Source organism: Pleurotus ostreatus, assembly GCF_014466165.1.
Source record: "Pleurotus ostreatus strain PC9 chromosome Unknown scaffold_2, whole genome shotgun sequence".
Lineage (NCBI taxonomy): Eukaryota > Fungi > Basidiomycota > Agaricomycetes > Agaricales > Pleurotaceae > Pleurotus > Pleurotus ostreatus.
Genome location: NW_023503157.1, coordinates 2,703,792 through 2,729,776, shown reverse-complemented (window position 1 = coordinate 2,729,776; position 25,985 = coordinate 2,703,792). Strand labels below are relative to the sequence as shown.

Below are 25,985 nucleotides of genomic sequence, written 5' to 3'. Positions count from 1 at the left end.
TTGTCGTGATGATAAGCCTCGGAGGAAGGGTCCCAATGGGCCGGTCAAGCGATATGGCCTTTGCATTTCTCCCATAAATTTTTACCTCCAAGTAAGATCCGAGAGGGGGACCACCAACAGAATGCAAGAAGTTTCTCGAAGTGGAGGAGAGTTCGGCGTGTACGAGAGCAAAAGAACCATTCGGTATCTATTGAGCGTTCGCATCTCGACACGCGCCCCTGGTTCTCCTCAAGAACAGCGATTACGAATTATGTACTTTTACAACATTATATACTCATGCGGTGATCTATGGGTGGGCAATACGCTTTAGATGATTGACGACGGAACAAAGGGGAAAAGAGCGTGGTGATGCAGTGGGAAGAATGGCGGAAGAATACATCTATGATGAATTGATAGCACGTCGATTGACCCACATCATGTAGGGTTCTCTTGAAATGTCGTTTCCTGAGGCCTTTGTTCTCATACTACGGCGGGCTTCAGGAAGTTTCGCGTTGATACTAAGGTCCTGCATATGGCAACACGCTCAATACATTGTCTATACCACCAGAAGGAAGGCACTTGCCGCTGTTCGCTTCTTTACACCTGCGGTGATGTGCACCCACCATTTGCTTAGAGCCGTCTTCACAGCGAGCTCTCGATGACCTTTAGGGTTGAGCCAGGCTACGAATTCATCGATCTGCGGGGGCAAACAATCTAGTTAACAACGAAAAAAGCAAGCAGGCCTAGCTACTCACTTCCTCGAGATCAGAATAAACTGCCCATTCACCAGGACCTAGCATGCCATCTTCTCCCTCTTCATCCTTCCTTCGCTCCTCGATCTCCTCCGGCGGCCGTTGCCCCAACAGCTCGAGGTCGAACTCACTGGGTCCTTGTATGAAAAGTCGTCCAGTTCCATACTGCGCAACACCGCCACTACCGACCAGCGATGCGGAGCCCAACCCATCGAACCACCAAATGCGATTATAAAACCGATCACGGCCTAAAGGCTTCACCCTCACAGAACCCAACAGCTTCCTGAACTCCCGTTCGATACCCTCCAGGCGGCGTTCGATTTTGTTCATTTCCTCATCCAACCGTCGATGCTCCGCGGCGGCCTGCTTAATCGACGCAGCCTTTTGTCTGGCAGCCTCCCGTTGTTTAGCATGAGCTTGTGTCTGGGCCTTGATGCGCATCTCGTTAGCTTTGACAGCCTTCTGTCTCGCACTGAGATTGGCAGATTCAGACCCGCCTTCGGAGGCAGAGGCGTCTGATAGCTCGCTCATGTCCTGCATTGTAACATCTTCGTCGACTCCGTTCGGAGCGGGAGGCAGGCCGTCATCCTTGTCTTCTTCCTTGACTTCAGCAAGCGTTGACATTTTCTCCTGGCTGGAAAGATTATGGTTAGGCCATAAGCCAATTCAACAGCGAGGTAAAAGGTACTCACAATGACTTTTTCTGTCGATTAACCTCGATCTTCTCCTTCCGTAGCGCTGTTAGTTGTTCCTCGCAGCTCTCCATATGGACATGTATGGCTTTACTCGAAATAGCCAGGTTGCACATGAAGCTGAGGATAGCTATACGGTCAGCTGGGCAGAGATACGCATATTGTTGATCGGCGGATGACTGCTGAAGTGGAGCGGGTTCTTCGTCTTCTGTCTGGGAGTAGACGTTAAACAGAAGCCTCGTCATCACCTCCTGCAACCTTGGGAAAGATTGCACAGTAGCGTGCTACGTTCATTAGAATTTGCCGGTGTGGAAGTCAATCAGAAGACGTACATCTACCAAGCAACTCAGCATACAATTCTCCCACCCCAGTCGCCCTTCTGATGACCTTAATGGTTGTCGCTCCCAATTTCCGCTGAGACTGTACATAGTCGAAACTAGCGTTTGGCGATCCACACCATGCATACTCTCCAGGCCACTGCTCTCTAGAGAGTTTACGGCGGCATACTTGACAAAGGGGACACTGCGTAGGTTGTAGATCAGGGTAGAGTGTACCTCGCCCAGCAGGGGGCACGCTGGGTCGACAACATTATGGCGAATGGCGTGTTCGAACTCGTCGAGTGTGAAATTAGAGAGATGAAGCGGCTGGCTGTGTAGGCGGGCCTTTAGTTTGTACTCGTATGCGTATGAATTCGAAGCACGTACCCGTAGACGTTGAGGAAATTCCATACCAGAAGGAAAGACTCGAACGTTCCCGGTTGCTCATTAAAGGGCAGCGCCGTCTGACTCGGAACAGGTCGCTGTATCTTCATACCCGCCTTCTTGTCTTTGTCAGTGAGTCGAACATCGAGATCCTCCGTTGGGTAGCGTATAGGCTTCTTTTTCTTCTTCTCTGCGGCGAGTCTCTCTGCTTCGATTTTCGCCAACCTCTGCCTCTCAGCTTTTTCACGGTTCTCCCGATCCTTCTTGTGAGACACAGGAAGCCCAGCTTTCACTGTGTTGTTGTCAGTAACAGCAATGATATGAGAGATAATTGCCTAACTTTTTGCCTCCTCCGCAGGTGACAGACTCTTCTTTTGGTTGAGTTTCTGCTTCTTCGTCGGTGGCCCTCCCTCTTCGTTCTGGTAAGTCTTCCTTCGTTTATCAATTTCTCCCTTCTTGATATCCGCAACACCCTTCCGAGTCTCCTCTGGCATAACAGTATCAACGCCATATCGCTGCGCAATTGCAGGCTTGACCGTCCAGGGTGAAGCAACTGCAGCATCCCTATCGACGCAATCACGTATAAAACGACGCAGTATGGATTTTGAGAAACATAGACGATCGCGACTGTGAAGTATATGTTAGCATAGGGCATAGGATGCTCAAGTAGACGTACCTCATCATCTGGCACTTAACCTCCATGAGACTTCCGATTATCCCTACGTCCTTCTCATGCTGTTGAGCCGACCTGTTCTTATCAGGTTTATCCTTTTCCAGTTCCAGAATATGGACCCAATAATAATACAGGGTGGGGTCGTCGCGCTGGTTGGCCTCTTTGATAGGCAGGTTGAGATCCCCAGCAATGACGTGTGGCGGCTCGTCGTCGACCGCCATGATGGCGTTTGAAGTCAGATCGGTGGGCTTAAATGCGTCCCGAGCATCCACGTCATGGTAGTACTTCGGAGGGTATACTCGCTCAACGCGTGCGTAATACCTGGAAGGGAAGGGTGAGATCATTGGTAAGGCGCCATAAGACGGCGAAGTACTTAGGATGTAAATCTACAATCACTCCTACTTGGGGTCAGTATTGCGACATGCAATGGAGATGAAAGCACGTACTCTCGTGTTGGAAGTAACGGTCTTTAAACCGATCGTAGACAGCTTCAACTAGATGGTCCAGGCGGCCCATGACCTCTGTGCATAGGTTCAGACGACAGTACAGAGAGTTGAGGAATAGAATTGAAACATACGCCATTGTACCGCCTTCAGCACGACGGGTTTTAGAGGCTCGGAGAAGCGGGTGTGCAGCGTCGTAGCTTCGTGTTTTTCACTCTCGACGGCTTGGAAGTAATCCAGTCCGCTCTTGCCTGTCAACTCGCATTGGAATTGTTTGAGTCTGTAAAAGGACATGCGCGCGGCGTATTCTCTGCAGCAAAGCGCGGTACGATGAGGAGAACATGAAGTGAGTTGTTGCCGAACAACAGGGTGACGCGGGCTTACTCGTAGGTTTCGAAAATCTCCCCTGTTTGCTCCAGGTAGAAGACCTCCTTGTGCGGGTCGTTCTTTACTGCATCGAGGAGCTCGTCTGAGGGCTGAGTGAGGACGACTCTTTTCCGTCTGCAGGTCGGCATTAGGAATGGGGGTTGTGGTTAAAGAAAAGGTAAATGAAGCCCGCCGCTGCGCAGATGGGACGAGATAGCCGTGGGGGGACGCTAAGGAGGGCAAATGGGCAGGAGAGGGTACGAGGAGGACGTTGGCGATCACGACGATGAGGGTTGAGGGCGAGGGAGGGAGGGAAAGGGAGGATGATGGGAGAGCGGCAAAGAAAGGGACACGGCCACGGGTTGGCTCGAAGGGAGATGTTTGCGTTCGGTCACTTTCAATCAGTCGTGTCCCTCCGACCGCCTCTGCTCGTCTATTGCGGAATTTCACGATTTTATATTCTCTGCTTCACCTCTGCTCCCCGTATTTCTAATTCTCCTCCTCAATCTTGCCCATCGGGAGCCGCAGTGCCATGCCCGCCATTTTGCCCAGTCAGTGTGGCCCGGTCGTGTCCAATTTGGTCTCCCAGATGTTCCGTGTTGGCTGCAAACCTGTGAACTCCGCATTCCCCTCTAAATGTCCGCCGTGTAGCCAAAAAATTAGCATTCTCGTACACGAATTCTCCAGCTTCCTTGGCGAATTTATCTCGCATCAGAACTGCCTTGCAGTTTGCCAGCATTCAGCTCGCCTCTCTTGTCTCCGAGACTGCATTCCATACACTCACGTGACCAGGTACAGGGGGGAACAATACAGATTTCTACCAGCAAAGCAACATTATGAGATAGTGTGTATGGTATTAGAGCAGCAGAGTAGATTGAGTATATCCAAGACGAGAGAAAAAAGTCTAGACCCAATACATAAATGCCCTCAAAGTCAAAGATCCATGCTTCGTCGCTTGTCGTTATTCCTAGATGCTTCCGGCGTGTTGGCAAACCTGAACTTGGACCGCAGAACGCCCCGAGTCCTCGGTTTAGTCTGGGTCCTCGTTTCTATCACTTGTGCCGTGGCTTCTATATCCTTAGCCCTTCCAGCTAATCCATCTGTCGAATCGCCGGCCTTGCCCTTGCCCTTGTTCTATACAGCAATGACGGATTACCGCTTGATTGACGGGTTTGAATGTCAAGAGGACTCACTGAATTCCCCCTAGTCAAAGAAAACAGACGACGGACAGCAGATGAACTTTCCTCACCATGTTTGGACTTGCTGCTGGCCTCGACGGCATCAAGTGCTACGATTGCTTGCGCAGGTGCGGGTGGTGGGCTCTGCTCGCTATGCCGGGGAAATTCAGAGATACCTCGGGACCCAGGAGACTCCGGTGCGCTTTGATATTGCAGGGAAGACTGACTCCGAGACTCGCTCGTCCGATGAAGACTGTTGGGTACGCGATGCAGCGGCGGCGACTGGGCATGTGCATCTTTATCCACGTTGACAAGAACCCAGCCTTGTCCGCTGCTTGAACTAGCGTGGTTAGACGTTTCCCTTCCCTTCCCCTTGTCTAGTCGCGGCACAGGCGGAGATTGGTGAGGGGCGGGGTCTGCAATCAATCCTACGACACCGGCCTCGCTCTTCCGCGATCTGTGGTCGCCCTGCTTATACTCCGGCGATTCCACGCGAGACTTCACCTCCTGCAGCACACGTTCCGGACTCGGGTCGTTGTGCTGGCCGAATGTATGGGCCGGAGCGACAACTTCTTCCTCGTCCTTCTCTTCGACCGGCGTTGGTCTCCAGCCCCCAGGAAAGTTTGGGCCAGAAGACATACGATCTACCTGGGCGGCGGGGGCCAGCATCTGCCCCTGAGGTTGGATGGTAGACCCTACCCATTTAATAGGTACAGCATCGTAGCTCGTTTCCGCAGACGAGACAGCCGAGTCTCTAAATACACCCGGGCTCAGGAGGGCGCCAGTACTAATAGTCTGCGTAGCTCTGGGCGTTGAGTCTGACGGTTGGATGACATGGGTGGTGACGGGGGCGGAGGAGTGTGAGGAATGACCATCGGACACCAGCGCGGGCGGTGTCTTAGTTCGTGGTGGCCGAGAGTGACCAGAGGGCGGGGGCGACTCGGTGGTGATGGCCCGGGGAGACCCATGGGACGAGGTATCGTCACTCCACGCCGTCCCCGGTTGATACAATTCAGGCGTCCCTCCCCTAGATCCTACGCCAGTCATATCAGGTGTGCCATTACTGATCGTACTAGGCAAATTAGTCCTGAAGAATTCACGCGGCTGCGGTTGGGGCTCAGTATCGTACAGAGCAGACACCGGCACCTGCGCTCGGGGTGCGGGTTTGCGTGATATGGACTTCCGGTTGGGACTGAGAATTGACAACGAGTCGACGTCACTCGACTGGTCGGTTTGCTGATCGAGAGGTTGGGTGATGCCGCCTTCAGTTGCTGCCCTGACGTGGGCGGACGGGGCCATAGGCATGGCGGGCGAACTTGCTGGAGAGCTGGTGAAGCGGCGATGTTGGAAAGGCGGGTTCACAAGGGGAGAGTGCGATAGATCTTGGAGGCGGACCAGCCTCTTGAGGTCTGGTAGAGAACCATCGAGGATAGAGGGTGGAGGAGATTCACGGATGATCTCGTCGCCTGAGGAAGACGGAGGCCCAGCGAAAATCCACAAATCCTTCACGCGAGACCGATTTCCCAAAGACAAAGACGTGATAAGACTGAAGTCGTAAACATCAAGTGATGTCAGAAGGGTGAGTATGTGTCGAAGGGAATCAGTGGCGAATGTATCCTCCTGGAACCCTGGGCACATAGAGATAGAAAGAACTTATCAGCGTAATTTTGGTTTTGTCTTTATGACAAAAAACGCACATTTATACCCTTTCAATTTGAATTCAAACGCGTTCGTGCCGATCTTCTTTTCCGATACTACACCTCGGGGCCAAGCTCCCCTCACAGCTTGCAAAATGGCTGGGGTGATACTGAGTGGTGGTGATATTACTCGCAGGACGCTCGCAGAGGCGAAAGAGACGCCAAAGAAAGTGCGCCGACCTCCCATTTTGTCGTGCAAGTTACTCATCGAAATATTGGGCGTAGGAGGAACAGGGGAACCTCTGCCGAATTGTTGGACGGCACAAGGTTTGTAGAAAGTGAGGGCGAGGCGGTCGTCATGCTCGCGCCCATAGTCTATAGAGGATAGAAAATTCCATCCATGCGAGGATAACACAGTCAAGAGGTCGAGCAGCAGCTTCTCGGTGTAGACATTCTTTGGCATTGTCCAGGGTTTCCCCTCCATCGAGAACTCACAGCAGTTCTGCGTGGAGTCTTCTCTGACGAAGCTCAACAGCTCCCGGTTCTCGAACATCATACGGAGTGCTTTGACGACAACGACCGGGAAGGAGTAGAGTCTGATGAGATTCGAGCCAGAGATGGACATCAGGGCAAATACATTCGCAGTTGCTCGATGCTCGCGTAGGAATTCCCTCCGAGGGACAAAGCCCTCGGGGGGAGATGGTGCCACGATGTTGCCAGGAGGGCTGGCTGCTATTTGCGACATGGAGTCTTGGACCGCGATTGTTCGATCCCTGGCTGTGTTGTGCCTCAAGATGGATGTGGATGAGTCGTATAAGCTTCGTCGTGGGCTAGTGGTCGTTGCTGGCTAGAGAGAGAAGGGCGTGAAGGGATGAATGTTGGAGCAGGGCCTGCCAGTCGTCCATGGTCCAAGAATGGAACAACTCAAAGACGTCACGTTTGCCACGCTGCGCGCCTCGTGGATTCAGGCATGGTGGCAGTGCTACTTCTTAATCTTATTTCTTGATCGTCGATACTCCTTCACCTAGCTCATACTTCCAGGAAGACTCATTAGCGCAAGCTACTACGTCAAAGTGCAACTTACAAGTGAGCAGAGTATTGTACCGTCCGATAATTACGAAATTTGCAGGTATCTTTGCGTGTTTCCAGTCCTGTTAGCCTATTCGCAATCATGACTGCGTCTTTAGAGAGCTCGGCTCGGCGCCTACAGTAGAGAGCCGTAGCCATATAGTATCCGAGACGGAGAGGAAGAGACAACGTGCATGAACGTCTTATGTAGATCAACCAGCCACGCCAAGTTGTCATCTTATGTGTGACCCCGGAAACAAGGCCACACGATAAACATACTTATGTCTTCGCATGGGTTGTCAACACTCGTCCGATTTACGGCTGCATTACCTGTGCACACGCATGGGTGAAAGCGCCGATAGCGCACCATGCGGCGGCGCAGGCACAATAACGAGACGTTGGACACCCACATCTATCTTGATAGTATCTGACCGGGAACACTGGGGAGGCATGAGAATCGTGGCGCAAACAACATGAGGCAAAGAAATCACTACAATTCTTCATCAGAAACTTATTCTACACGGCCATCAGGTGTATCCACCGCTGCAGACTTTCTCCGTCGTTTGCGCTTGCGCCCATTTGATGATCGCCCGTCTGGACCATCTTCGTTGTTATCAATTGAATCACTTGGTCTCTTTCGGTTTTCGACACCCTCGTGTTGTTCACCATCGCTACCACTGACAGCGCCCGCGTTCGTCGTGCTCCGCCGTTTCCCTTTCCCCAGGGCTCCGCCATCTAGATCGCGTTTTGGGTCCGGTTTTGTAGGCGCAGGTTTTCGCTTCTTCATACTCAGCGGATTAGGTGCTTTCGGACCTTGCTTTCTCCGAGGAGGCTCAGATTGGGGTTGTTTTGAACTTGACTGTACCAAAGCAATATCAGGAGCAAGTGTGGGTTGAACTGACTGCTGTTCCATCTGCACCTCGTTTAGCTCCCACCAGCGCGTAGCTGAAGGAAGTCAACATACCGCTTTTTTTGCATCCATTGTGGCGTCACTAGGAGGCTCAAGGACCATGACTATTCGATTGATGTGTATAAGCGGGACACCAGGAACTTGTCGGAGCGCCGCACGAAGGGGTTGGGATTGGGATGCAACTACATATCGGTGCTTATTTTTGTCCCCTGGCGGATGGATATGTCTCTGTCAATCAATTATGGAATATTGGTGTCTTACCAATGACGCTGGTCAAACATTCGTCGCCGGGGATGGCCTCTCGATGATTGCATTTTCGCCGTTCGAAAGACTTCGCAAGGTCGACAGCAGGTTGCTGCAATTTTCCTTGCAGATAGAGTTCATGGATACAGCATTGAGTGATCACTAGCAATGAAGACTACGGTTAGAGATTTCAGTTGACGGACAAAACGGGCCACCGAATCACTCACTGGGTTTGACCGATCCCTGAAGGACCACACCGAGTTGTTTCATAATGTCGAGTTTGTGGTCGATGGCTTCTTTGCACATATGCGAATCAACTGTGGACCAGTAAAAACCAGAGTCACACAGCGTAATCTGTACTGACTGAGAACTTGATATGGCTGGCGAAACCCAAATGACATGGAGTACAGGGCCATGAGCCTTTTGTATGTTTTAGCACGCTTGTGTCGCATTTTGACGATCTGAAGAGGTCAATGGACTGTGCAAAGGAGTTCTTGAGAGCAGCAGGATAAATTTGCATCTGTTGATTTCGGAGGCCCCAGCCTCGGAGGGCGTTGCACAACAAGATTCAAACTGCCTCGTCACCCTCCGCATCGTCAGACTAATGGTTCCGTGGATTGCAAGCTTGCTGCTACTGGGATGGTACAAATGACCTCGCTGATTCTCAACTATTCCTGACCCACTCGTTGCGATAGGCTGAGAATAGTTGTCGCCTTCGCGGTCAAAGGCGACATTCTCTGGAACGACATGTGTCCAGGTGTGCAGATCCCTTTGTACCACTCCGGCTTTGAACTGACTGATGATATAGGGCCTGAGAAGCTAGGACGCTCGAAGGTTGTATTAGATGAAGGTAAATACTACGGGGGAATACAGCAGGATGGCAAGTTTACCATGTGAGCTCAACATGTAATTCCTGGTCCCAGTATGTTTGACCGTTCTCAAGTCCGGGTGTTCCTGCGGGTACATACGTTCTCTCCGTCTCGACTCATGATTTCATCTTTGACCAGGTGCGTTTCTGAATCGACTAATTGCTATATTGCTGATTCACAGACAGCTACGCGTCGATATTCTGAACACAACGCCTCCGGCCGTCGAAGTGCGACCGTACATACCTGGAACACCTTTGAATCCTCCGTCTTCAGTGATTCTGCCCCACCCTATCTCTCTCGTCGTTCGGCAAAAGCATGATTATTTCGTTGCCCATGAATCTTTCAGCCTACTGGCGATGTTCAAGAACCCCATGATGATGATAATGCTGCTCACGGCCGTGATGGCGATCGGTACTCCATATCTCATGGTACGTGTCTCTCGTGTACTTCTCGGAGTTATATCGAGTTCGAACAAAAGAAAAACATGGACCCCGAAGCCTTGGAAGAGATGCGAGCCAGTCAGGCGAAGATCGCAAGTGCGCAGTCTGCCTTCGCTACAGGAGATTTCAAGTCAAGGTATGCGGCCTTCCTTCTCCCACAGTCTTAGGTTCTAAAGCACTGTCAGCATCTCTGCTCTCATGTCGGATGAACCTGCTGCCGTGCCACAACCGCAGCCAAAAGCTGGGCCTGCTCAGAATAAGTCACGTAGCAATAAAAACAAACGGCGATAATTCCCAATATCCTAGTATCCTAATGAATATACCGTTTAGAGAGGCCTTGCTTTCAGCCTGAGTCCGCTTGCCAAGTTCGTACCGTGGATCACATGCACTGGAGTGGACTTGGTCGTCGGCCCGGCCCTTCCCGGGCCGCCCGTCTCCGCTCATTAGTCCTCGGTTTCTCCTTGTTGCCTTTTATTGCTGGCAGTCCTGTTATAAACGATGAGAGCTCGTCTCGAACTTCCAATCGACAGCGATACCATCTTCAACCATGGCCAGCCAAGCTAAGCTCAATGTATTGATGTGTAAGTCGTGATCGTTTTGCATACAGTGACATGATTTGACGTGACACTGTAGGCGGTACCGTAAGTCATGTATATTATGCGAATATAAAGAGGCCTTACCAGCAACGCCGTATGTCCGCTAGGGTGAATATACCACAGGATGGACTGGATCTGGTGCATCAAAGTCTGACAAGAAGGTGGGTGATACAATGGCGATATCGCTGCGCGATACGATCCTGATTGCTCAATAGATCGGGGTACGTTACTTCTCGAATATATTGGTTACCTCGACGAGAGCGTATTCACGGCCGTTCAAATATAGGTCGTTGGCCTGACATTATTTGATTTGCGAAGACTGGGAAAGGTACTTGCACGCCATGGTGTCATGCCCTGGTTCTGACCAGAAATTCGAAGGTTGATCATCTTAGTATGGTTGGTGTCAACGGCGGCAAGTTCCCCGCTATTCGCGAACATCTGGCCCAGAACATTGGCAATGTTTATAAGGACATGGATCTCTCGTAAGTCTCCGTGTTGCAACTCGCACTCCATCGACTAACTTATTTACAACGATTCTAGGTTTGACGCGTTCCCCGAGGAGGGCAAGGTTGATCCCGATGCTTGTAAGGAGCATTCTTCGGAGTGGAGTGCATGCTCCTAATGGAAAGCAGACAAGGCCGCTATCGACAAATTGTCCCCCGGCGACGCCGTGATCATTTTCACGCCAGATAGTGAGTTCCTTGCTTGCCATTGGCGATTCTTTGTCTCACCATAGACCACAGGTACGCACTACCCGATCGCTATCTACGCCATCAGGAAGGGTATCCATGTTCTTGTGACGAAACCCGCCACTCAGCTCCTCTCCCACCACAACGAACTCATTGATGCCGCTCGGGAAAATAACGTAGTTTGCTTCGTCGAACATCACAAACGGTGAGGCTATTTATGACTATAACAATTGAATGGTCCGTCACTCGTCGCTAACTTCAATCAACGTGACTAGGTTCGATCCGGTATACAGCGATGCGAAAGCCCGCGCCTCCACTTTAGGAGAATTTAACTTCTTTAATGCGTGGATGAGCCAACCGAAGAGCCAGCTCGAGACTTTCCGCGCTTGGGCTGGCAGGGATTCAGACATTAGGTACGAGGCACCTCCTGTAATGATGGTCGCCTCGTTGTTGAAATACCTGATAGCTATTACTTATCATCCCACCACATCGATATCTGCTGTTGGATCCTGCAGGACATTGCTGTGCCCACGCGAGTAGTGGCAAGCGCTGCCACAGGCATTGCAACAAGCGAGCCGTACAACTGCGTTCCTCAAACTGAAGACACGATTACGCTCCTGGTCGATTGGCAATCGATTAAGAGTCCCAAGCACAAGGGCACAGGAGTGTATACTGCTTCGTGGACCGCACCCCTTAAGGCTGGCATTCACTCCGCGCAGCACTGGTATTACATGGGCGAAAAGGTGGGGGTAAAGCTCATCAGCCAGGCTAGTCTTCTTCTGATGCACATTTATATAGGGCGACATTACTGTGGATCAAGCCCATCGCGGATATGATGTAACAGTAGATGACACTGGCAAGACATGGTACAATCCATTCTAGTATGTGTCTTCTAGTTCCTTCATTTCTACTGATCTAATCAAAGTCTCTGTTAGCATGAAGTATTCACCCTCGGAAAGCGGTCACTTTGATGGCCAGCGTGGCTATGGGTACATTTCTATCGAAAAATTCATCGACGCGGCCCGTAGTGTCAACTCTGGAGCCTCTAAGCCCGCTGAATACGATACACACGGACTTCCTACGATCGCGAACACCGTCCTAACGACCGCGATCCTCAATGCCGGCCGAATCAGCTTGGATGAGAAGCGTCCAGTGGGCATCGCGAAGGACGGTGATCGCTGGATCCTTCAGTAAACGAATGGAGAAAGAAAATACCTCTAGAACATTGAAGTGTTACGTTGGCTGTCATCGGTTCTAGTGGTATTCCTCTTGGGATCCGGAACTCGAAGAACTGGACACCTCTTATGTCAATGTTTTCGTATCATTATCTTGTATGTTTAAACCGGGTATGTGAACTTCCATCTTTTGATGATGGTCTCCTCCATTCGTTCGCCGGCGTATCCCTGCGGCGTCTCCCACAGGCGGCCCATCAAAAAGTACACAGTCTGCAGATGCAATCACACCACTCCACAACGACGCACAAGACCCTCATGGGATTTGGGGGCATTCCTATGGCGTTATCGAATGATCTCAGATGAGCGCTCCCTCAGGTGCTTGGTCTCTCGTTGGGCCAATGGAAGTGGGTTGATTCCACCCTTGTTAAGGGCGTGGTTTCCTTGTAGATCATCCTTGGATTGGTTTGTGTGCGCCGGTTGGCAACCCATAATGAAAGAATACAAGGCTGCATTCCCATGCACGCGCGATGCACCCTCCGAGGTACCTGAACCCTTCGACAGTGTGCGACATAAGACACAAGTACCTGACCGACCAGTAAGTGGGCTGCGTGCAAAGGTAAGGTCCGTGGAGATCGTTGCCAACTACGTAGGGAAATCGTGGGCTGGATCAGGGATTGACCTAGGGTATTTCAAACACACGCCCGGCGGAATTCCTTCCTGCGAACACCTGAAACCCTTGCTGTGTACATTTACATACTTACGTTACTCACCAGGTCGACGATCTTTATCAATTTGCAAGAACGAGAGCGTTTTTCTGTGAAGTGATTGTGTGATTGTACGAGACCTTTGGGTGATGCTTGTATATACGAGTGGTATTGCAACAATGACGAGTGTTCGGGGTGTGCAGGTGAAAATGATATGTGCAGGTGAAGCGAAAAAGGCGGAGGAGAGGCGGATGCGATGTGGGGCGGCAAGGGCAAGGAATGCTGGGAGAGTGGAAGCAAAAAACAATATACTGTAGAACGACGCATCAGACCGCCTTCTGTGCGAAGTCTGAGAAGAGTAGAAGAATATAACATAAAAATGAAATATAATAAGGTAATAGTTAAGAACGAATGCGACTGTCGCTGAGGGGGGATAGGATGTGGCGGGGACTATGGTCGCGAAGGGAAGTGGGGTAGTAATGCAAGAGACAATTGAACAAGGGGAAATGAAAAAGTGCACAGGAGATGAGGGACTGCATAATGACCAAAATTGCATTGAAACGAGTGTAGTTACTTTGTGTTGACAACCAGAGATAAAGGGGATGCGGGTAGGATGGGACGGGACGAGAACAACCCCTTGCGTACAAGAAAGTTATATCGCTGGGTCCGGTGGCAGGCAGAGAAAACAAACTGTCCGTGGAATACAACATCGACGGTGGGCCATCGCGTGGATGCTTGAGAGAGCCGTCCCCATGAAATACATCTTTGTACGCTGTTTAGTTGTGCGGAATAGCTGTATGCCTGCCATTAAAGAGATGCGTGATGCCAGAAGAGATGGAAAGGAGAAACTATTGCAGGGATGGGGGAATCGATGAATGCATGCATATTGCGAGAAAGGAAATATTGCCAATGTGTCTGTTTGACGTGTATGGTGGTACATTTTGCGTTCTTGCTTGACGTTTTGAGCGAGGAAAGAGAGTGATTTTAATCACGGCGAACTATGCTACCATCGCTCGGGGAGACACAACATTTAAGTTGTGAAGCGCGGGACGACCGAATGAGACATAATCGTGAGGGAGGAACTCGTCGGGTGTCGGATCAGCACGTATCGGCTTGATCACAGGTTCCAGCGAGGAGTGCACGTTCTCCTTGTCATCTGAAGAACAATGCGAGCTTGGGAAGAAATCACTCGTCGATAACGGACTCGTCGGCGTGACGGGCATATCGTCTGAAAGGTCCGAGTAGGAGGTGGTGGAGCTCATGGGCGTGCTGACGATGGAGGAGGCGGGAGAGCGGACAGGAGTGACAGGTAGAGAAGGGTACGCGTGGCGCATGAAGTGACCGCCGTTCAAATAGTACTGGACGACGAAGGTGGCGGCCTTGGAATAGAAGGCGTACGAGTATTTACGCACGAGGACTTCCGAAAGGTCGTTCACATGTCGCGCCAGACGATTGTCGAGGTATTCAACGACCTCAATGCACTCATCTGTCTCTTCCCAGACACGGCGAGGCTTGCCGCAAAGGTAACGAGCCAAAGTCAAGGCAGCCAGAGCAATAGTCGAAGGTGAATGCTTTACGAACTCGCGATAGAACAGCGTTATTTCCATCAAAAAGCGGGCCACATGCTGAACTTTGGGCTCCTCCATCACTGGCCCACAACACATAAGCCGTAACCAAGCCTCGGCCGTTGGGTGTCCCAAAGTCCACTGAATGGTAGACAAAACATGACCTTCCATCTGGATGAATGCAGTTTCGTCGTAGGCTTCTTGACATACAGAGGCGAGTTCCTGGACGGTAGGAACACGATCTTTGGCGTCTTCAAACTTTGCAGCGATCCAGAGAGCAGCGCATCCGACAAGTTGGTAGTGCTTCACGTAGACAATGCGGCGAGACACGTAGCGATCAATGATGTTGAGTGTAAGGTAAAGAGTTTCGGGGCGGAGGCGAAATGCGAAGTGAACTTCAACGAGAAAGTCGACCAGACAAGGGCGCATGTGCCACCGAATTTCAGGTTGTTGGTCCATGGACTGCAGCGAACACATTGTGCATTGCTGTAGGTTTGTCCACTCTCAGCAACGCGAAAGGCACGAACAGAGGCCACGGAACGAGACTGACCTCCATGTCAAGCATGTAATAACGAATCTCCTCACGATACTCCTCTTCTATGAGAATGCCTTCCCTGCGAAGAGCAGCTATCTGGGCCTCGCGTTGCCGCTGTTGAATGAGACCGGATTTCGCGGACCTGGGGGTCTTCCGTGGACCATAGGCAGGCAAGAGAGGAGATCGTCGCGGCTTCGACACGCCATTCGGAGACGGACGCTTCTTGGGATAGATAACAGAATTGTTGCGGGCGTGGCGGGTAGATGAAGTCGAGCTTTCCTTCATTGCGAGAGACGATGGAGAGGGATCTTCTGGTTCAAAGTGGTTATCAGAGGTGCTGTGGGCAGCAAAACGCGTATTATGAGCGATCATGGTAAGGCAGAGAGAGGCAGAATCATTCGGGGCGCAAGATATAGGTGTCGACATTGTGGCCAGCGCACAACAAAGGGAGCTCGCTGGTCCACGCAGCGAGCACGAGCACGGCCAAACAAGAGGCCACAAACGCTGGACTGGTCCAAGTGGCTTATGTGAAAGATACTCACATGAAGCAGGCTACTACTGTTCATACGACGAAGGTCGGGGGCGGGGGCGGGTGGCGGTGGGAAACTAGAGAAAGAGATCGTGAGCGTCGCCAGTCGTAATGAACAGAGAGTCGTGCACGCCGTCGAGGGGGATGAGCTCGACGTCGTGATGGGGGAAGAGGAAACAAAAGACAGGTAGAGGATGGGAATTATAAAATAGGCTGAGAAAGGAAAGCACCGGGAGTGACGGGGGTCCACATCCGAAAGCAGCCATATGAAGCACGGGGGAAAACAAGGCTCGAGAGTGAAATGGTCAGTTCACTCTCTGACCTTTCACAATTCGCGTAACCACCATGTCATCGCCCCCGCACTTGTTTTTTATCTCCACAATCTGATGTGTGACTGTGTCACGTCGCCCGGTTCTCTTTGCCCATACTCGGAACCAGCGCCTCGGTGTCGGCCCGATCTCTCCCACGGCCCACGTTTCGCAGTGCCCAAGCCCCAGATCACAAATGAGATTGGGTCGATCGCTCACCTTGGATTATCTGATAGAATGCGAGTCAGCGCGGAGGCCCGACAGGATGCTGGCAGGTGGTGCTCACCTCTGGCAGTGCCCCGGGAGGTATTAAAAAAATAATGAAGGAATTATCTTGCTTTTAAGAATTGGAGTGGAAAAGAACGACTGTAGTGAGTGCAATTTGCTGGCTTCTAGAGGGAGATTGCCGCGAGAGGGACGAGGGGACGAGGGGGACAGAGAATCACAGCACTCGAAGTTAACCGAGCGATTCACGGGCGACGGTAGGCTCGAGGCGTTTTCAGTGAGTATCAGACCGGTGGTGATACTCGTCGAAAGGCAGGCCGACCGAAGAGATGGTGAGTGAGTGAGGAGGAGGAGGAAAAGGAAGAAATGAGTTGAAAAAGCTGTATCGGTTAACGAACAAGCAACTTTTCAAGGGCAAGAGCAGTTCGCTCTTGCTGCAATGCGATGAAGGCGTGGCTGGTTCCCCTTTCTCTCTTTAGGTCGGCTTTCAGGCTCACGCTTTCGGCGATAGTAGCCTCCCTTATTTGCCAACACGTTCCTTGCCTGCAGGCAGAAGAACATCCAGATTCGCCCTCAGGTTGGCTCACTTATGTAATGCCCAAGCCTATTTCGAGCCAAAACTGCTCATCCAATGCGCATCTCTGTCGCTTCAGTGCTTCATGACACGTAAATGGCAAAAAAGCAAGAATTTATGCTTTTTATTGGCGTATAATTGCCATTTTTCCAACGCAAAATCCAGCCAATGACCACCGATATCTGCGCTTTTACCGGCACCTGTTCCTTTGACGCTCACGCACATCATCGCCACTCCCACCAGAGCGCACACCCTCCCATCAGTCACACTTATCTCAACCATCATGCGTGGGCGAACATTTGTAGTCGCATTCACAGGCTAAGAAGATATTACATATACTGCCTGCCTGAAACTGAAACTGCTGTCAACTTGTGTACACTACTTACTTGGGTGCTGCCTTTGTTTCCGAGTCGGCCTCAGCGAAGCACAGAACTCGGCGCAAAGGACAACAACGTCGTAAATGTGGATCCATACGGTAGCCTTAATACATCAACTTTGGGTAATCATTCTGAGAAACTAGGGACCCGAAATAGATCCTGATGTCGTGTGCGTACATGTCAGAAAACATTTGATCTGTCCATTTCGCAGTCAGCTCCCCGCGAATGCAACCCAGCTGCACTTGTTATCCTTACCCAGGCTCACGCTTGCAATTGCAGTTTCGCCGCTTCACAATTTCACCCAGGCACCCCGAGAAAAGCCGACAACAACAGATACGTCAAACTAGCACAAAAAGCGTTGAAAGAATTAGTCTGGGCTGTCGGTAGTGACCTGCAGTGAGCGTGTTGAATGTAATTTCAATCTTAACTGACGTTGGTTCTGAACCAGAGTCGTCCTTCGCGACGCGCTCATGAGAGCGAGAAGACCCACGGTGTGGGAGGACTCGGATGAATAGCAAATGAGTCCGAAGGGTTGTTCTTTTTTCCATTCAGTTTTTTACTACACTGTCTAATGGCCGACGTCAATGGCGACTTGAATGTCTCTGAGACGTGGCAATTATGAATTCTCAAACAAGGGTAACTTGCTGGGCATGTGGGTCGGGTTTCGAAGGTGCATCAGAGCTTCAGCGCTTCAGCGTTGACGTTAGGCCAAGATGTCTGATATGTACGGCACTGCAACCGGGGCATCATCAGTCCACAAGGTCAAGACAATTAAAGCGAGCAGAGCAGCATCATTGCTCATGCTGGCTTCTAGGCGCACAAGATTCACACCGGTAACAGAGTTCATCGCATTGGAGGCCTGCATAAGGGCAGCTGCCGAACGGTGAATTTGGAGTAGAAGGATCGGGAGCAATGGCAATCGGGGCCGCCCAGTGATCTGAGATAAGGTGATCCGGGAGGATGGCGCAAACAAAGTCTCTGTTCCGTTGGTGCGGCGTTTCCATTTCAAGCCCCTTAGATATGTCGGGGCCTCGATGCAAGCGTATCTGACATAGGGTCCCAGTCACAAGTGCCAATCGAGAGCAGTACAACTTGCTTGAATTTGAACGCAGGGGATTTGATACGTCCGGCTTGCAAGGGTTTGCAGCACTCTTCACTTGCTCTTCACCTACATATCCCGCTATCGATCCGCAAAATCGCTCTCAGTAGGGACCCATTATCACATTCCCTATTTTTCCGACCGTTCCACAACGAAATGGCCGGTGCCAAAGCCCCCTTGTCGATCGACACAGTGCCATTATACTTAATGCATCATAGCGCCCGGGTTAGCCCCCGCGAACCGTGCACAGAACCTGGGGTCGGTCACGGCTATATTTCCAGAGCGTAGATTAGTCCAGGAAATGGAGAGAAAAGTGGCAAAACGAAGGTTTTGATTTATATTGAATATCGAACGGCTAGGCTAAGTAGGATATTCATCAGGGAACACCAGTGAGTCCGAAGTCATTAATAGAATGAGATGGTGATGATATAGGTATTCACTCTCGGTGGGGACCACCCATCAGGAGTGCCATAAGATCATGGTTCTGGGGGTTGTTAGGTTGTTGTTGGAGGTGAGCAGGCATGCCACCTTGTGCCATGTGGGGCGGTAGTATAGGTGGTTGTTGACGCATTCCTAATAGAGGCAGCTGGCCAGGACCTTGCTGAGGGTTGAAACCTCGAACGCCTCCACCCGCAAGACCCATCAGCTGGGCTTGACTTGGTATCCGCATATCCATATTGTTAGGATGTCCGAGCCCCACGTTGTTGTGCGGCAGGTTGGCCTGTATCGGCGAATGTCCCGGAGGACCACGCATCGGAGGACCAAAGCCGAGGTTATTCGAATTGGGGAGGTTGTTGAACGTTGGTTGGCCAAGGTGGCTGCCTTGCAATGCGTTCAACAGAGCCGAATTCTGCTGCATATTTCCCATAAACTGGTTGGGCTCATGCGGTGGCCTACCACCCAAGTTCGCCAGGCCGGGAGGCAATCGTTGTCCATGGTTAGGCAGCTGGTTCTGCAGTTGATTCTGCAGCGAAATGGGAGATGGCCCGCCGCGGAACGGTTGTTGTTGTATGGGGATGCCCGCGTTACGACCAGGTTGCTGGGAGAACATAGGAACTTGGCCGGGGAACATTTGTTCAGGTACCCGCTGCTGCAATGGCATGCGCTGCTGCCTGGCGAAGTGGAGCTCGTCCATGGCATCCGGAAACATTCCTCCATTATCATGGCCGCGAGGGAGAGGAGCATTGCGCAGACCAGGAACCATTCCGTCGGGGACGAACGACCGGTCATCCAATCGGCTGTCATACAGGGAGTCAAGGCGAGCGTTTCCGTGCATGAGTGGCTGTTGTTGGTGGGGGTGCTGCTGTCCAAGCATTTGTAGGGGGCTATGCGTGTGTTGTGCGGGTTGACCATACGAGGTGTGGCCACCGTTCATCGCTGACGGCGGTTGGTGGATGCCGTTCAATGATCGGCCCTAAACTAGTTAGTGCAACGTTCTTACAATAGACGGCAAGGGATTCACCTGGGCAGAGTTGCTGAGCATGTTGAATATCTCCGCCATGGCCCGATTATCATTGACGTTTATACCATTGTTACCAACGAGATGATCGTCATGTCGTATACCACCTGAAGGTCCAATCGGACTGCCAGAGGAAGGTTGCGCGCGCGCATTCACGGGGTCACGATTTTTATTGCCGTCAAAGAACTTTGCGAAGCGGCTGCCTTTGCTGGAGGCAAGGGCGACATTAGCTGTATCGTTGGGTAGTGAGGATTCCATATGAAGTCCGTTCTCAGATGGAATAGGGGGCGCACGCTCGCCAGATACGCGGCGCATCGATTGGCCCATCTGGGAGTAACTAGCAAACCCTTCGGAGCCTTGGAGCATTGGGTTGCCGCCAGCAGCTCCCTCTTCGAAGGGTGAGAAGCCTTGTTGAGGACGGAGCTCAGGTTTAGGCATTGCCGCATTTATACCATGAGCTGGAGACGCTGAGTGCGGATTAGCCACCATCGGTGGGTCCAAAGAGGAAGGTGACATAGGTGAATGTGGTTTGGGGACGGGATTGGAGGGTGCACCAAACGCGAGCAGGCGAGAGCCAGGGTGCGGATTGAGTTGATGAGAGGGGAGTGCGGTCGGTTCGGAGGGTTTCGTGGAGGTAGCTTGGGGGATGGGGAAGAGTCTAGACGTCGGCGGCTTGTTCTGGTCGGACAGCCCGGGAGGCGTGGATATCGAGGATTCGAGGACGGTAATTGATTGGGAAGTAGTGGTCGTCTGGGTTAGCATGGTGAGAAGGGTATTAGGGCCATCATTATTCGTGACGCTGATTATTGGACTGGGCTTGACGGACGCGACAGGCTTTTCTGAATCTGAAGCAATCGAGTGAGCAACATTGCAGAATAAAAATTATTAGCCGTACCATTCGTTGGTGGTGGTGGAATAGGCGGGCCAGTCTTCGCATCTACCATATCAGGCGCTTCGACTTGTTTTTTCTTCTCGTCTTCTTTCTTCATGAGCATGCGGAACATCTGAATCTCGTCCAACCCGTTGCTTGCGCCGCCCATCCCATTTGCGGAAGGTGCGGGTGGCAATGAAGGTGCAGGAGCATCGTCGGCAGCTGCTTGAAGGGCTGACTTCTCCTTCTCTTGCTTCTCCTTCATGTCCTTCTTCCAAGCCTGTATCCCATCAATTTCATCGGCATTACCGCCCATGATTCCGCCACTCGATGGAGAGGGAATATATGTGTCCATCCAAGCGGGTTCCTTTTCCTTCTCTCGCTCACGACGGTCATCTCTGTCTTTGTCGTCGCCATTGACCTTGCGATCACGAGGTTTCTTTCCGGGAGTATCGTCGTAGGTGGGACGATAGGAATCATATTCACGAACCGGTCGTTCTCTAGGTCGCTCACGATCTCCAGCACGTCGAGCTAGCCTCTCTTCACGCTTACCATCATCTCTCCAACGCCGAGGGTCGTCGTGTTCTGAATCGCGGTCGTAGTCGCGTCTGTAGTCATCACGATCCCGACGGTCCAATGGACGGTCGTCTCGGTCTCGGGTTTTGTCTCTATCACGACGACCAGTAGATGGATCTCTCCGAGGTCTAGAAGTGTCGCGTACACGCGAGCGAGGCCGCTCACGGTCATCCCGATCTCTGCGAGTAGTATCTGACCCTATACATGTATTGGATGACAATGGAAAGTTTCAAGGGGGGTTGACGGCTTACTGTCATCTCTCGGATTCCTGTCACCTCCTGATACTAAGCTTAGTTTTGTGGCTGTAAGCAAGGAAGAGACATACCTCGCCGCCAGTCATCACCGTCGCCACGCCGCCTCGCACCTTCCCTTCCTTCGGCGCGCCGGGTAGTAGTTGACCCTGCTGTTTGGCCGACCAGTCGAGAGGTACCTGCTGTAAGATGAGGCGCGGCATCTCGATCCTTATTGCGAGCATTAGTCCCAAGGCGATCACGGTCATATTTGTCCGAGAGCTAGGGCACAGTGAGGAAGAAAGAATAGCAAAGCAGAGAAACAAACTTACATTTCTGAGATGTTCATGGCCCTCTTTGTCTCTGAAGTCCCTCGTGTCTCTGTCACGATCTGGTGCACGAAGAGATTGGTGTTTGAAATTACCCATCTGAGAGGGTTGAGTTAACGCGGAACGGAAAGAGGGCCTCGCTGTCGTGTCTACAACCGTCCATCAGCTTCATGAAGAGAAAATACATTCTAGAAGTCGACGCACCATCCTCGGGGTCTCTTCTGTGCCTAGACAAACGTCCTTAGTGATTCCTCGTATTGTCGAGCACAGAACTTGCGTACCGTCTAGCACTGCTAACCGGCAAGATTGTCTCTGACTCTTTCTTATTCATGTTTTGTTCATTCTCAGTGCTGAGGTCAGAGTGAGTGCGTAATCATCGAGAAACGTATGTTTGACACTGACCCAAACCAGTCCTTGAGATCCGGCATTCCATTAGGGACTTGTACAAGGGGAGATTCGTACAAGAAGAGCAGTTGTTGCGGGGTATATATCTTTAATGGACGAGGAGGACTGTCTGGCTTTGGTTTTTCGTCTGAATTGTCGCTTTGGCCACCGTCATTTTGCAAGGTCAGACTTGCGAGTGAATTCGGGAGGCCTTCGAGATTGGATTGCTGGTCTGGGAGAGAAATACCGGAGGCTGTGGTTGCCATGAAAGCTGGAGAGAAGTGAGTAGGGTCGTATATGGTGAAGTCTGCGAGGAAGCCAGCTGGTCACGGTGTGCAGGCGTACTAGCGCGGAATTTGAAATGTCCAGTTGCTATACTCGCCCATCTTTTGATGCCATAACATGAACCAGCAGCTTACTCTCAAACATTTTATCCTCAAACAACGGGTTCTGAACTTGTATCGATATGCTATTCGGGCCACGAAGGGTTTATAGGCTTTTTATTCGCATGCGACCGTTATTGACGCGCTCCCAGGAATTCCAGATCCCACAGCAAGACGAGAAACTATTGAATGGATTCGACAGGATTTCGAAAAGCACAGGCATCTCTCTGACGTGGTGGGTACTTCGTGAGCGCCATTACGGGGTTCTACTTGATTAAAGCGCCCCACAAGGCATTAATAGAGGACAAAATCAACGGCATGCGGAGAGAACTCAAGCAAATATTACCAGGAACTACAACAACTGACAAGCTAGCCAAGATTGCATGAATGCTGGTCTACGCACCTGCCGGCTATTCGGTTTTTGCACAAGCTGAACTCGTGCAGCTCCGTTGGAGCAATTTCGTCAGACACTCGGAATTGGCAGTTCATTTGTCTGATGGCAAGATATACATGCGGAGGCAGCAGCAGTAGTTTGTATGATGTACATACAGAATGACATATATCGAGGGCGAACCTCACGCCAGGCTCCCCCTAAGCTTGATTACGCAGAACTATCCAAGTATTAGTTCTTGAAGGTCAACCTGAAAGTGTCCAACGTACTGAGAATCACGGAGTCACCGCTAAAAACAGAGTACTACATCAGACTCAGGATCTACGAGAGAAGAAGTGATTGAGACGTACCGCAGAAACATCTTGCTGATGAAGCGATCCTTGTTCACAGGCTTCTTGTTCTTACCCTTGGGCAGTTCTGTCCACATCTGAAGGGGGTCTTTGTAAGTGTCAACGTTGAATGCAGACGCGCCATTCACCTCTTTCACGTTTTCGAGAACCTAGATGTTTCTCAAGTGTGAGAAGTGGACTTTGGGAGCATGGAACAACCAGATACCATGTTACTGTGACGATCAAAAGCCTTCACGCGAGCCAGGAGTTTCTTGTTATTTCGCAGCGAGATGAGCACTTGTGTATGGTTCCGGACTGCCTGTTGCAATACTGACAATGGCCCTTGGCTGATCTCATGCTCCTCTAGTTGACGAAGCTGCGCCTCGTCGAGTTCTGATTTTGGTACATGCACGTATTGGCTATTTCCGCGAATATAATAGATCAGTAATCACCCAGTAGCTACGACGATATGCGGACGACTTGCCTCATCTCTGAATAGATCTAGAAAATACGCGGTCAGTGTGCTAGCGCCCAAATCTCAGTTTTGTTATTTGGCACGGCGGGAAGCAAACAAGGGCGCTAGATTTCCAAATCCGGAGCAGGTACTTTTGCTATAAACTTTTTTCACCATGGGTCGTCTACGGCAAAAGGGCAAGGCAGGCGCTGCAAAGGCCTATATCACACGAACTTCGGCCATAAAGAAGCTGCAGTGTTCTTTGGCCGATTTCCGGAGACTATGTATACTAAAAGGTCGGCGAACGGCTGGAAATTCTACACTAGTAACTGACATCTATGAACAGGCATCTTCCCTCGTGAGCCCCGTAGTCGCAAGAAGGCTAACAAGGGATCGTCCGCCCCTACATCGTTCTACTATACGAAAGACATTGCATATCTTGCGCATGAACCTGTTCTGAGGAAGTTAAGAGAGCACAAGGCTTTTGCGAAGAAGCTTTCTCGTGCACTCGGTCGAGGGGAATGGAGCAGCGCCAAAACCCTTGAGGATAACAAGCCCGTGTACAAGCTTGATCATATTATCAAGGAGCGGTAAGTATTCAGATATCTTATCTTTGGTCGCCTAACAATTCCTCTAGATACCCCACCTTCATCGATGCATTGCGAGATATTGATGATGCACTATGTATGGCCTTCTTGTTTGCTTCCCTCCCATCGAACTCCCGCCTCCCCCCCGAACTCATCGAGAACTGCACGCGTCTCGCCTCCGAATGGCAGCTGTATATCATGCACACACGGTGCTTGCGCAAAGTGTTCTTGTCAATAAAGGGTGTATATTATCAAGCTGAAGTCATGGACCAATCCATAACTTGGCTGGTACCTTATCAATTTACCCAAAGCGTACGCAATCCTCCGCAGTCCATGACAAATAGCTAACATCGACTTCAGATACCACCGGATGTGGATGTTCGTGTAATGTTGACATTCTTAGAGCTTTATCAGACATTATTGGGCTTCGTATTTTTCAAACTCTATGCGGATGCTGGCTTTGCATATCCTCCCCCACTAGATACCCAAAAGGATGAAGGAGCAGCTGGTGTCGGGGCCTTCAGCCTACAAACCGTTATGCGGTCTGTGCAGGCGGCTCCATCAAAATCAGAAACGATAGGGAAGAAAGTCTCTGGCAAGGAAGTCAGGCAAACTATCAAAAGCATCGATGCCTCAACAGACCAAGACATGGAGGTTGACCCGAGTCCCACTCAGGACACAGTTGCCGACATCGAGGAAGAATTCGTTGTTCATCCTTCGTCGACAGACCCTCAATCCTCCGCCGCACTCCCCACTCTACATTCCCTGTTTGCCCTCCCCCAGACGGCCCAAACATCATTATTTTCGCCATATACGTTCTGGCTCTCCCGAGAAACCTCCAGGCCTGTGTTCGAGTTCTTGGTTCGGTCGTTTGGCGGTCGAATTGGCTGGCCTGCATCGTCTGGGGGCGGTTCCGCGTTTGGCGAGGACGATGAGAGCATCACGCATGTCATCATCGATCGTCCTCTGATCGAAATGACCCCGGAAGAACGGCAAAGACGGACGAGGCGCAAGTATGTACAGCCTCAATGGATTGTTGATTGCATCAACGCTGGAAAGATTCTGCTCGAGGAACCCTATGCTCAGGGCAAAACGCTTCCTCCTCATCTTAGTCCATTTGGCGAGCGAGCCGGTGCATACGATCCTACGGAGGCTGTACCCGATGTGGCTGAGGCGGAAAGCGAAGCGGAAAGCGAAGAAGAGGAAGCCGTCATTCAAGCAGAGGAGGAAGAAGAGGAAGAAGAGGGGAAGCAAGCGTTGCGCGCAGCAGCCGATGTAGCGGCTGATGACGCAGGTGCTCTCCGTGCTGCGGAACTGGCTGCCGAAGCAGCTGGCGTGGACTATGATGCGTTTGAGAAGGAGGTCAGCAAGTCTCGCAAGAAGGCGAAAAAGGTGGCCGTGGAGGACAAAGACGCCGACGCCGAACAAGACATGAACAAAATGCTAATGAGCAACAAGCAGCGAAAGCTGTACGAGCGCATCAAGCACAGCCAGGGCAAGCGAAATACCGAGGTTCGTTCAGTCTTTTTTGTCCACTACTTGCGCTGACAACACCTCCCGCAGCGTACCAAATTGGAGGAAAGAAAGAAGAATTTGGTCAAGCAGAAAAAGTGTGAAGCTAAAGCTTGATTCTTGGTTCCATTTGTACCTAGTTGTAGTATTTCT

The 25,985-nt window shown here is 51.2% G+C and overlaps 9 protein-coding genes across 9 annotated transcripts; 3 read left to right on the top strand and 6 right to left on the bottom strand.

The window, feature by feature from the left end:
- Positions 1-535: 535 nt before the first annotated feature.
- PC9H_003823 (uncharacterized protein) lies at positions 536-3,755 on the bottom strand (the record flags this gene model as incomplete). Its single annotated transcript, XM_036773415.1, has 11 exons — positions 536-676; positions 735-1,365; positions 1,424-1,707; positions 1,756-2,071; positions 2,128-2,416; positions 2,465-2,751; positions 2,801-3,118; positions 3,171-3,195; positions 3,244-3,318; positions 3,375-3,550; positions 3,625-3,755. 11 exons carry the CDS (start codon positions 3,753-3,755, stop codon positions 536-538), a joined length of 2,673 nt encoding a protein of 890 aa, XP_036634888.1.
- Positions 3,756-4,539: 784 nt separating this feature from the next.
- Positions 4,540-7,166, bottom strand: PC9H_003822 (uncharacterized protein; the record flags this gene model as incomplete). The annotated part of the gene is made up of 3 exons (XM_036773414.1): positions 4,540-4,740; positions 4,800-6,412; positions 6,482-7,166. The coding sequence occupies 3 exons, from the start codon at positions 7,164-7,166 to the stop codon at positions 4,540-4,542; spliced, it is 2,499 nt and encodes an 832-aa protein (XP_036634887.1).
- An 834-nt stretch (positions 7,167-8,000) lies between these two features.
- Positions 8,001-9,094, bottom strand: PC9H_003821 (uncharacterized protein; the record flags this gene model as incomplete). The annotated part of the gene is made up of 5 exons (XM_036773413.1): positions 8,001-8,402; positions 8,454-8,608; positions 8,661-8,804; positions 8,870-8,959; positions 9,007-9,094. The coding sequence occupies 5 exons, from the start codon at positions 9,092-9,094 to the stop codon at positions 8,001-8,003; spliced, it is 879 nt and encodes a 292-aa protein (XP_036634886.1).
- A 152-nt stretch (positions 9,095-9,246) lies between these two features.
- PC9H_003820 (uncharacterized protein) lies at positions 9,247-10,242 on the top strand (the record flags this gene model as incomplete). The annotated part of the gene is made up of 7 exons (XM_036773412.1): positions 9,247-9,284; positions 9,338-9,399; positions 9,451-9,535; positions 9,586-9,649; positions 9,697-9,939; positions 9,990-10,087; positions 10,137-10,242. The coding sequence occupies 7 exons, from the start codon at positions 9,247-9,249 to the stop codon at positions 10,240-10,242; spliced, it is 696 nt and encodes a 231-aa protein (XP_036634885.1).
- A 256-nt stretch (positions 10,243-10,498) lies between these two features.
- Positions 10,499-12,430, top strand: PC9H_003819 (uncharacterized protein; the record flags this gene model as incomplete). The annotated part of the gene is made up of 13 exons (XM_036773411.1): positions 10,499-10,532; positions 10,585-10,592; positions 10,655-10,708; positions 10,763-10,768; positions 10,834-10,875; positions 10,926-11,029; positions 11,088-11,131; positions 11,180-11,239; positions 11,291-11,441; positions 11,512-11,649; positions 11,703-11,979; positions 12,035-12,117; positions 12,172-12,430. 13 exons carry the CDS (start codon positions 10,499-10,501, stop codon positions 12,428-12,430), a joined length of 1,260 nt encoding a protein of 419 aa, XP_036634884.1.
- A 1,683-nt stretch (positions 12,431-14,113) lies between these two features.
- On the bottom strand, positions 14,114-15,587 carry PC9H_003818 (uncharacterized protein; the record flags this gene model as incomplete). Its single annotated transcript, XM_036773410.1, has 2 exons — positions 14,114-15,166; positions 15,231-15,587. 2 exons carry the CDS (start codon positions 15,585-15,587, stop codon positions 14,114-14,116), a joined length of 1,410 nt encoding a protein of 469 aa, XP_036634883.1.
- Positions 15,588-18,763: 3,176 nt separating this feature from the next.
- PC9H_003817 (uncharacterized protein) lies at positions 18,764-22,442 on the bottom strand (the record flags this gene model as incomplete). The annotated part of the gene is made up of 10 exons (XM_036773409.1): positions 18,764-19,741; positions 19,790-20,631; positions 20,682-21,096; positions 21,210-21,431; positions 21,485-21,511; positions 21,559-21,663; positions 21,796-21,941; positions 21,997-22,019; positions 22,074-22,142; positions 22,195-22,442. 10 exons carry the CDS (start codon positions 22,440-22,442, stop codon positions 18,764-18,766), a joined length of 3,075 nt encoding a protein of 1,024 aa, XP_036634882.1.
- Positions 22,443-23,150: 708 nt separating this feature from the next.
- On the bottom strand, positions 23,151-23,768 carry SMD2 (mRNA splicing protein; the record flags this gene model as incomplete). Its single annotated transcript, XM_036773408.1, has 5 exons — positions 23,151-23,170; positions 23,220-23,239; positions 23,301-23,449; positions 23,506-23,698; positions 23,743-23,768. The coding sequence occupies 5 exons, from the start codon at positions 23,766-23,768 to the stop codon at positions 23,151-23,153; spliced, it is 408 nt and encodes a 135-aa protein (XP_036634881.1).
- Positions 23,769-23,908: 140 nt separating this feature from the next.
- Positions 23,909-25,949, top strand: NOP7 (mRNA-binding ribosome synthesis protein nop7; the record flags this gene model as incomplete). Its single annotated transcript, XM_036773407.1, has 5 exons — positions 23,909-24,029; positions 24,080-24,323; positions 24,371-24,632; positions 24,681-25,832; positions 25,884-25,949. 5 exons carry the CDS (start codon positions 23,909-23,911, stop codon positions 25,947-25,949), a joined length of 1,845 nt encoding a protein of 614 aa, XP_036634880.1.
- Positions 25,950-25,985: the final 36 nt, after the last annotated feature.